The sequence below is a fragment of the Rhodamnia argentea genome, chromosome 5, assembly GCF_020921035.1.
Source record: "Rhodamnia argentea isolate NSW1041297 chromosome 5, ASM2092103v1, whole genome shotgun sequence".
In the NCBI taxonomy this organism is placed as follows: Eukaryota; Viridiplantae; Streptophyta; class Magnoliopsida; order Myrtales; family Myrtaceae; genus Rhodamnia; species Rhodamnia argentea.
This window is the reverse complement of record NC_063154.1, coordinates 12710927-12722073: the sequence shown is the minus strand read 5'-3', so window position 1 is coordinate 12722073 and position 11147 is coordinate 12710927. Positions and strand designations below refer to the sequence as shown.

The 11147-nt window shown below is 40.3% G+C and overlaps 1 protein-coding gene across 1 annotated transcript; it reads right to left on the bottom strand.

The window, feature by feature from the left end:
* Positions 1-798: 798 nt before the first annotated feature.
* LOC115754615 (protein CHROMATIN REMODELING 35-like) lies at positions 799-10900 on the bottom strand. The gene is made up of 6 exons (XM_030693690.2): positions 10693-10900; positions 8740-9275; positions 5981-6160; positions 5025-5201; positions 1036-2813; positions 799-956 (listed from the first exon to the last, which is right to left on the bottom strand). Exons 1-6 carry the CDS (start codon positions 10745-10747, stop codon positions 953-955), a joined length of 2730 nt encoding a protein of 909 aa, XP_030549550.1. The 5' UTR covers positions 10748-10900; the 3' UTR covers positions 799-952.
* Positions 10901-11147: the final 247 nt, after the last annotated feature.

Sequence of the window (11147 nt, the reverse complement as noted above, 5' to 3'; positions counted from 1 at the left end):
CGGTTGTATGTCGAAGAACGTAGAAATGTCAAACACGACACATAGATCCTCAAAGAGTGTTGGTGCTTCATAGGGGATGAGCACCAATCCCGATCCAACCCAAGAATTGGTCCGGTTTTCGGATCGGAACCGTATGCCTTGTTTTTCTTTTTTTCAATTTTTTTTCTCTCTTCTAGAACTAAAGGTGTATTGGGGTCACAGACAATGTGCAATGTGAAATTTCTGCTCAGATTTAATGCCAAACTCAAAAAATTAAATCTTTGTTATTTGTTCACGACGGGATAAGAAACTCACGCTTAATTTTCACATTAGCAAGGAAAACCATTTATACTTAGCAAATAGATAAGTCTTAAGATTATCGAATTCCAGCATAAGAAATCTAATTATCCACAAACTATAGCTTCAAATAAAGAAAAAAAGAAAAAAAGAGACAGCAGCAGGTTCCCGGGTGGGGTCGGTTCTCGTCTAGTGACTGATGGTCGAGTCAATGTCAGACAAGTTGAAAAATATTATCGACTCACGGAATTTGACTGACATAATCGACTCGAAGGGAGGGATTTTCAAGTGAAACAATATATTTCGCCACATTTCTGGAAGAAGTAAAAAAAAATAAAAAAAATGAAGGTACAGCTATCTAACCTTTGGGTAGAAGAACAAAAGGTATGCCACCCACCCACTTCCCAGCTCATTTAGTTAACTTTCACAAAGAGCACCACTGAAGTTGCACTAGACATCATGAAAACAGCAATACCTTAAAATCCAGAACGAATCAGGCAAAAACAGAATGGAGAGATCGCATTGAAAATAAAAAGAGCATCAGCTTTCTTTTCAAGAACGAAGCAATGAGTTTGACAGACTGCCATATAGACATTTCAAATTGCTCTGACCTGTGATAAAACATCTACACGTCCATAATATACTTCTGCTACTTCAATCATCGTCTACCCCAACATTACCTGGAAAAGACACAAGACAGAAACTTAGTACACGATTCATATGTTGCGCATGCAAGGCTGAGAACCGCCAGGCACTAACCTTTTGTACAAGACTTTGACATCCTCATGGAGAAATGGGTTCTCAAGAAAAGGATCGCCACATTCCTTTGTGTCGACAGTCTCCACATCAAAGTCCTGAAAACCACGATACTCGTTCCACTCAAACCACATTTTCGAAATCAATTCCTTCTTGAAGCATGTAACATGATCTTCCTCTTCAGGGGAATCGGCAGCGACCAGCCTATATGCATAAACCTTTCTCTTCTGCCCAGGTCGAAATGCACGACCTATTGCTTGCCGAGTAACTGAAGGATTGAGGTGCACATCCAGAATTATAATCCGTGATGCACCCACCAGAGAAATTCCTTCACCACATGCCTTGATCGAGCCAAAGAAGACTCTAGCATCAGGTGAATTGTTGAACTGCTCCATCGATGATTCCCGCTCCTCCGTACTAGACTCACCTGATATGAAAAAGATTTCTCTCCCAAGAGACCAACTTCTCACTTTCATCACTAACCTCTCCATGAATTTCAGTGGTAATAGGAATTGACTGAAGACCAGTAGCTTCTCCCCTGCAGACTCGCACAATCTCAGGATATTTAGAAAGAATTTTGCCTTAACTCCCTGCTTCACATCTAACTTCTCCAGCAGCTCATCAATTTTAATTATAGTCTCAGGATCCACAGACTTACTATTACCATTAGTTGCAACGGAACTATGAGTTAAATGTTTTAATTTTGGATGCAGATAAACAGCACTTCCAACAGAATTCATCTTGAACTTCCGTGGAAGCCTCTTCACATTCTGCACTTCGCGCCTCTGTTTGGAACTAAGATTCAGCACTACAGTGAAGTCAACAAGTCCAGGGAGCTCGTCCAAGAAATCACCTTTATAATAATGGAGAACTTTTTTTGTCATCTCGCGTAAATCTTGGATGACAGTAGCTTTCCTCTTAAAGTCGGTTTCCTTCTGCAAAGTATGCTCCACCAAGTCGTAGAAACAAGTGTCTTTTCCACCTGTCAACTGCTTCCTAATCCCAGACATGTTTGCCCTACTCAAGATGCGCTTAATGACAACTCGTGAAGAGTCCAGTTTCAGGAACTTGGGACGGACAAGATTTAACACATTGAATACCTCTTTGACATGATTTTGATAGAGAGTTCCTGAAAGGACAACTTTCCTTGGTGTCTGCACTTTGGCAAGAGATTGAAGAACATCAGTGTTCTCATTCCGGGGTGTGTGCCCTTCATCCAAAATAAGAAGTGACGGGGCTTCCAGCAGTATTTCCTGACATTTAATAGAATGAGCACTGGCACCAGAGTCGCAAACAATTGCAGAGAACTGCTTGTATCCCAAGAAAAGTATGCTTTTTTGATTGATCCATTGCTTCAAAACCTCCAATTGCTGGGACCTGCTATCTGCTTTATTATAAAAGTCGAGCAATGGGATGTCCTCCACCTGCCATGTCTGAAATTCCTTTTTCCATGTAGGCAATATTCCTTTAGGAAGCACCACAAGAGGCCTGGCATGAGGATACTTCGCAAGGAAGCTCTGCATGAAGCTGATCATCATAAATGTCTTCCCGGATCCTGGAGCATGGGCCAGAATACAGCCCCCGGGATTATCAGTGATTAAGTTACTGACAAGAAAGTTGAAGCCCTCCACTTGATGAGGTTTCATCTGCTTCATGTGCCTTGGATGAGCAGCTATCTCTGTCACTGCCAAATCATCCAGCGGCAGGTCAAAACCAGCCAGCCCTGAAGCATCGCTGCCTTTCCGGATATCAGACACGTACGTCCTATTACTCCTCTTTACCTGACATACATGGAGTAAAAAATAAGTGACACGGGAGAGAATGTTGTTATGCAAAGCTATGCTGCATCAGATCAGAGGGCTCTCAATCAATAATCTACTGCACTTTTTTTTGGGGAGAGTATGCCAATATGATCTTAATGAGGTGGGGGGATTTTGCATCTGACATTCATTGGGCTTCTCACTTCGGGAGCCTGTCCTGTCATTTTTGTGCAATAAACCTGACAGGGAAGCCAGTGACTGAAGCCCCGGTGAATGGCGGCCGCAACTAATTTCTGTCGATTATTCAAATGAATCATCCAATTTTCGATTTTGCAACAGACCTTAATTATGCTGACATAACAACTGGCAATGGAAACAATTCAAAATGAGCAAATAAATAATCGAAAATTTAAAGAAGTTTCACATTAACTGATGATCAACAAAGATAAAAAAGCTGCTGCCTCCTCTGGAGATGCCTCCTGGTTGTTATATCTTCCAGCTGTGTTCTTTCTTTCTTGGTTGGTTACTATTCTAGTTTGGCCGCTTGTTTGGCTTTCTGTTCCTCTGCTAGCTTGTTAGCCTGTTGGGCTCTTCCCCTTCTCTTGGTGTATTTTGCGACCGGTTCACCGTTGAACTCTCCTTCGCACCCTATGTGCCATGTTGAGTTCATGGCTTTTGTGCACGGTATTTTTGTATCTAGCTTTTGAAAGATCAATACATACTTACCTTACCAAAAAAAAAAAAAAAAAAAAAAAAAGATAAAAAAGGATTCTGCAAGTAGAGAGAGAGTTTGAGGGAGGGAAGGAGATGGTGGCAGCCATCACCAGTAAAAGACTGGCACCACCAACCATCCCCCCTCTAGGGCCAGGGAAGGCTGCTTCTCGCCTTAGTAAGGTCAAATCTTTCTGGAGGGTGCAACCCAGGCAAGGTGCACCACTGCCTCACAGGGTGGCCAGACCCAGGCGTGGCGACAATATAATCTTCTTTGGACTTTGGTGGAGCAATCATTCTTCAGATCATCCTGAAGAACAAAATGGTCGAGGTTCTTGAGGTCCACAGATGCAATCAGGACCACCTCAACTTCACAGTCCAAGAAGATCATTGAGCAATCACAAATTCAGTGAACAAGAATATGCAGGAGAGAATTATGACTTTGAGACTCCAAATCTACAGAAATAATGGAGCTTTCTGGCTTTAAAGGATTGAGGGGCTTGAATGACTAAGCAGAGAAGGTGAGGCAGGGACCATGCCTCTCTCTCTCTCTCTCAATCAAAGTGCCTGCTTGTTGGGTCGCGTGATCCAAGCGAGAGATCTAGCCATGCAATGGCAAAGAGGAAACTTGCCTGGTTGGAATCGCGCAATTCCAGTGAGGGCCCACTGGATCAGAGCGAGGCAATGGTCGACGGTCAACACCATAAGCCACCACCACCAGACCCTTTCTAGTGGTGACTACCACCTCCAACTCTCTCTCAAACTCTCTCTCTCTCTCTCTAGATTGTTTTACATTTCTTTTTTAATTTTTCAATTAATCTGAAACTTTAATTTGATTTTTAATAACTTTTTACTCGTTTTTTCAATTTTTTATTGAAAGTTGCCCTGTCAGTCAACATTAGCGTTGATTAAGTGAGCTAATATCTCAGAGCTCGATTGCGCAAATCGTGCAAGCTGTGCAATCAAGCAAGTTAAAAGACTTGATGCATAATTAAAAAATAAAGAACTTAAATACATATAATTGCATAATAAACTTCAGCAAGAAACTGCGCCTCGTAAAACTTCAAGGTTCATGTTATCTTATTATGGCAATACTCTACATAAAATCTTGAATGCATGTATTCCTAAGATCACTTTCCTACAGTCTGTTGTCCTCTATTAAACCATATTATTCTTAGGCTACCACCCAACAGCTTATAACACGAAATACTGGTCAAGAATCTCCATGTAGCCAATGCAAGCACACTAGCCAAATGCAATCAACTGTTGTGTCAAAATCTCACCAGACATGCATGAACAAATCCCCCAATAAATAGAGAGGCTGAGCAACAGACGTTAATAACTTATCAAAAGACGATTCTAATGAGATCTCATGCATCTCTGATACGAAACCGATCAACGCTGCGGTGTCTCCATGCTCAGTCACAAACATTCATCAGAAAATATTATTGAACATAAAATGGGAATTTTGAACATTGTGAAGATGGCCTGCAAATTCAGAATGCAATAGATGAAGCTTACTTTATTATACTGGAACTCAAATATGGTCTCAATTTTCCTATCAACCACCCCGCACACCCGACAAACATAGCCGATATCGTCCTTGAGAACAAATGAATGGTCACAGTCCTCGATCTCTTCACTTGAATTGTCATCGGATGAAGGATGCTCCCAGTTCTCCATATCTTCAGCAATATCCTAACAAAAGCAGAATTGAATTAAAACACTTCAGATGGATGAATGCATATGGCAGGGCAAGGTAATGTGTAAGCACATTATGCTCTAAAAGAGTAAACATTTCCAAAAGTTTCGAGCATGTAGACATCGATAAATCAAGTTACTTTCATAACAGCCAAAAATGAAAAAACAGAAGGTAAGTTTTACAAATCCAGCATCAGATCTCAGACACCGCAAATAATCAGAACTGCCAATAATCCCTTCTATTCAGTCAGCACAATGTGGCAAACCAATATTACTGTCCCAAAGTCCAACTCACTGAGGCATGTTCAAGCACTATTGTGACAGAGAGGAGAAACAGCAGAAGGATCATAGCTTAAAATACCAAGAGTTCTCACTCACAAGAGTGAACTTCAAATAGCACACATAGGATCAAATAAGAGCATATGCCAATTCATGCTTTACAGTTTAAACTGAAACTCATAATTTCATCTCCTCAACGTGACAACTTTGCACCACACATGCCCAGCAAGATAAAATCCTTAAGAATGTTAGATCAAACTCAGCAGCAATGTTCCATATTACAGAAAAGAAATGTACCATTTCCACGACTTCCTTACACCTCCTAGATAACATAAATAATACAGCACTGGACGGAAAGTGATTTAACGATTTCAAACAAAAGCAAGCTGAATCAAATATTTGAATTGTCACTAAGAAGGGGAGGGAGGAAAATTGCCACAAGAAGCTTCATGGAGATTTTGAGAGGTATGAGTCTCAATGAAGAATTAATCATCTACCTTTGAACATTCCAATGCCATTGTCATCTCAGTCCAGATATCCCCAAGACCATCATCAACAACCTTTGTTAGGTGATCATCTTCATTGTCTACACCCACGTATACGCCCTTGTCTTTCTCAGTTTCAGTTTCAGTATTCAGAAGCCCATCTCCTTGAGCGATGTTTCTGTAGTTTTTAACCTGAATACAACATACAACAAAATCTTAAAGGCAGGATAAGAATTAGGTAATAGAACACACGGCAACATGAATTTCCATATGCAAGAAGATTCTAGGTCTTAAACTGGCCATAGATACAACATGAAGGGGAAAGGCCTACTCAATGCAAGTTTTAACAAGGAAAATCAGGAACTTTCTTCTAGCGTAGGAAAAAGCTTGTGAGCAATTTGGGAGGATGCAAAAGCTCAACATAATGTAGTTCAAAAGTCTATTTTTGGATTCTATCTTCTGATAGTCCATCATACATCATTAACAACAAAAGGAACCACAAGGAACACAACACAATACAAACAGCAGTAGCGAATGTGCAAACATCATATAACACCACAAATATAGTACTCAAGATGTCAAAGAAGATATGCAACTCTTTATGTAGTTGACCATGAGATTAAAAACACACCACATATGTGTTCTTGTTCAGCAACCAAACAAGAGAACATTACAATTTCCAATAAGCTAACCTTTTCTATGGTATGCAAATCAATGCTTTGAAAATCGAATGGTATGCTCATCCAGTGCCCCTGGAGCACTCCTTCACATGACCCATGCATATAGATTTAAGGAAACAAACAAGGTTTTGTACTAAAAAGTAAAAGCAAAGATCAACAGCAAAGGGTTCTTAAGCCTCATTTTAGAATGAGTAGCTTCTATGGATCTTGGTCATTGCCTCAGTAAACTCCACTGAATCAGTGAAGATGCATTTTTGACAAAAATCCAGCCGCTTTGTGAGACAGCAGAAAAATGAAATCATTAATCATCAAATAGACAAATGCATTTCTGGTGAAATCTACTTCTTTTCTTCTCATCAAAGCTTAAGCAGACATGTGCTACCAGTCAAAGATTAAGAACCAGCAGCCGCTAGAAGGAGGAAGGAGCTTAAAGGTCCCATTTCATTCAGGAACATGTAGCTAATGGGTACACAATGCATAAGGTGAAGAGGTCCACCTATTAGCAGACATGTACATCTAGTTTTCGGCAGTAAAAACCTGCTGAACATAACCAATTGATGTTATGTAAGAACATGCAACACATGCAATCGAGCAAAATTGAATCAACAACAAAAGAACAAATTTGGGACTACTTCCTCCACTGGCTTTAGGAAGGAGGAAAGAGGTGGAAGGAACAGGTGGAGGGAAATATGGGAGCTAGAGTGGAACATTCCAAGGTTCGGAAGAACAAATGGAAAGTAAGGACAGACATTTTACTTGGAACAAACAAAGAAATCACTCCAAGTTGGATAGAAATGTGGGCAGAATACGCTAAAAACCTCCAGCTTTAGCTCTTGTCCCAATTCTACCTTTTGTCTCATAAAAAATATCTAATCTTAGGTCCAGTCCCAAATCTATCATGAACTTTTTTTTGTCCCACAAAAAACCCCCGACTTTAGGTCCAGTCCCAATTCTACCCTAAATTTTTTTTTGTCTCATAAATAACCCCAAACTTTAGGTCCAGAAATAATTTGAACCTAAACTTTTTTTTTGTGTCTCATAAAATCCTAGCTTTAGATTTTTTTTTGTCTCATAAAAGGCCTCATACTTGAGTTCTAAATCTACCTCAATTAACCATCTATCAAAATCTCCCTTAGTACTGGAAAAAAAAAAAAAATCTCCCTTAGTGATTTTGCACTCGGTCTTCAATCTCTCGTGCTTGGGAATGTTTCATCTCTTTTGGTTGGAGAGCTCACGCTCGGCATGCTCGAATAGCTCATGTTTGGGAATTTTCCATTTCTCGATTGTCAATGAGAAGTTTTGAACGGAGGGTTAATGGGGGCAGATTTGTGACTCAAGTAAAAGTTTGTGGTTTTTTATGATATTACAAAAATTTTAGGATAAAATTGGGACTCGATGGTACAATTGGGATAAGACCTAAAGTTGGGAGTTTTTCATGAGACAACAAAAAGTTTAGGGTAAAATTGAGACATGACTAAAGTTAAGGATTTTTTATGGGACAAAAAAAATTTAGGATAGTATTGAGGCTTGACTCAAAGTTGGATTTTTTTATGAGACAAAAACGTAGAATTGGGATAAAAGTTAAAGTTAGAGGTTTTTTAAGGTATTAGGCCTAGAAAAGTGATAAGAAAGTAATTGAATTTACTTTTTCACTTGAAACAAACATTTTCAACGGACTTTATTCTAACCAAACATTTTCTCGATGCATTTTCGTTTCCCCTATTTCCCATCCATCCAAGCAAGGCTGCAAGAAAATTACCTCCACCTCCAATTTCAACCATTCCTCATTCATTCTTACTTTTCTCTAATACACAGGGAAAAGTAATTGTATAAAAGTTATCAGAGATCTTGCCCTTTCTATTATAATGCTTTGTGATTTGTAAGTACCGTGGCATGTCATGGTCACTTATGCTTTTCTTTTGATGCAGGCAAGATCATATAGAAAGGGCCAGATCTCTCATTAATTTTTTTACAAGCACTATGGCATGCCACGGTACTTACCAGCTAAAAAATATTGACATGCTATAAAAGTTTCTATACAATATTGTCCTCATATTAATTTAAAGCACGTGTATGTTAATGAAATGTTACCGCTATATCTCCCACAGGACAATGCCCAGCAACTCCTGCTTGTGTCGCCAAGAAAATCTGCTGAAAAGGATATGACGGTTTCCAGTTTGTATGGTCTTCCTTGTCTGAATCATCAAGAATTAAAACAGGTTGTGCTGCTTCCGGAGCATCATTTCTCGCACCATCATCATCCAAATCGATAATATTCTTATGCCCAGAATTTGCAGCTGGTTCCCCAGCAAGGTTTGAGGCCTCCTTTCTTGGGTTTACCACAGAATTTAACAAACCATTTGAAAGATTAATGAGAGGGGTCAAGTACTGCATCTTCTGGAAAATCACTGCTTCTACATCCTTGGTGACACTGCCATATTGACCACAATCCACCTTGTCCAGCATACGATGGATTGCAAAAGGATCGGAGTAGTCAACAACACCGGAAGAAGTTTTACCATTTTCCCCTTCAGATACATTAAAAATTGATCTGAAGGAGGATGGTCTGCGCTGATCGTTTCCATCCCCAGAGAATTTCATTTTCTTGTGCCCTCCAGAGTACCTCCCTGTTCAAGATAAAAGACAGTATGATGATAAACATTAATTGATATGACCATGATAGACAAAGCTTGGAAAGCATTTTAATTTCATTGAATCGAAATATACCTCCATTACAAATATTATCAAAAGAAAAAATGAGAAGTGATTTAGAGATGTACAGTAAATTGCACCTCTACCACAATAGGAAAAAGAAAACAGCAACAGCAACAGCAACAGCAGCAGCAGCAGCAGCAGCAACAAAGGCAGGCTCCTTTTATCCTCTTATTTTCTCAATGTGTTAAATATGAAGTCCTCATGACAGTATATCCAAAAGCATCTGCAAACCTATTTTAGCAGTCCTATAGACATGTTCTTAGTTTTCCCTTTCCCATTCTGACCCACTTCCCTACCATCAAATCACGCCTTCTCAGTGAAGCATCCTGCTAACAGCCATGTTCCTCCCCTCCCTTTCTCTACTGGAGCCACTGCAAACTTTTCACAGTCTCATTTCTAATAAATTCTTCTCTTAAATAGCAATAGATCAATTGAAACTGACAAATTCTGGTCTCGAACATCCTCATTCTATGTACAAGCCAAAAGTTGGCATGGCCAAATTTATCGCAGCAAAAGAAAATTTTCAACTTACACTTGAGCCGCCTCATAGAGAACAGAGCTTTCTGTATACCCAACAAGGGGTGATTCTATACACGCATGCCATTTAATTTACAATAGCAATATGGACTTAAAATCAACTTTTCCTACATTATAATACTTGAAGACCCATTGGACCTTTATATTCATATTACATCCAAGTCATATTCCTCTTGAGTACTGCTGCGAATATGATTCATCAAACATATCTTGTTTCGACTACATAACTACAACAAGCCAAGCGCTACCATACCATGCTTTAAACATGGGGCTGTCTACATTATTTTCATTTCACTTGCTGGTGCAACCGATGCCGCAGAATTCTCGAATAGCATGCTACAGTCACACCAGATGCTCTACCCTATGTTATTCATCAGGATTATATGTTATGAGTCCCAAATCATTGATTCGTCAATCTAACTCAGTATGCTACTAAATGACGATGCGCTAAAAAAGCAGTCGAGACTAAAAGCGCACAAACACCATATGCGACAAAATTAGATTTCCAAAAGGGACAAAAAAAAAAAAAAATGCACACTTGACAAACTCAATTGCCGTTCCGACCATGAGCAGAGGGGTCGCAGGAACAAAGCTTAAGCAGAGTAACTGAGTATGGAAGGCCCAGGAAGCCCACGTATAACTACGACACCATAAGAAATACGAAAACCACAGCCGCATCGCAATCGCAGAATCGCATCCACTCTTCGCGTACACCCGTAAATGCATACACGCATTCACGAGCAAGCAACGCTAATACATCAACTGAGAGAGAAAGAGACAGGGAGAGAGTACCGTCTGCGGAGCCGGAGTCGACGAAAAAGGCCTCGACATCTAAACCGAACTGCATCGTCCACTGAACAAAACCAAAAACCTTACAAAGAAAATGGTAATAAGAGACCAAGAAAAAAGAAATCCTGCCGAACAAAAGAATCAAAGTGCAGTCACACGTCAAGAATCGCAAAGAATCAAGAAGCCATAGCCGCTGCAATGATCGCCTCAACGCGTCCACCTCCGAGGACGACAGTAGGAGTCGGCGACTCTGAAATTTGGGCGCTCTTTCGCAGGGGGAAAGTAGAGTGCTCTGACATCTGACAAGAGGAGGAAGAAGGGGCGAGCATTGCTACTGTACGTCGCGGGATGAGAAGGTCGCCTATTTTTACTGGGTGATGTGATGTGAGCGAGGTGGAAGAGCCCGTCAGCGACCCGAGTGGCCCGATTTTGTCTTGTGTATGGACAGGGTCCACAGC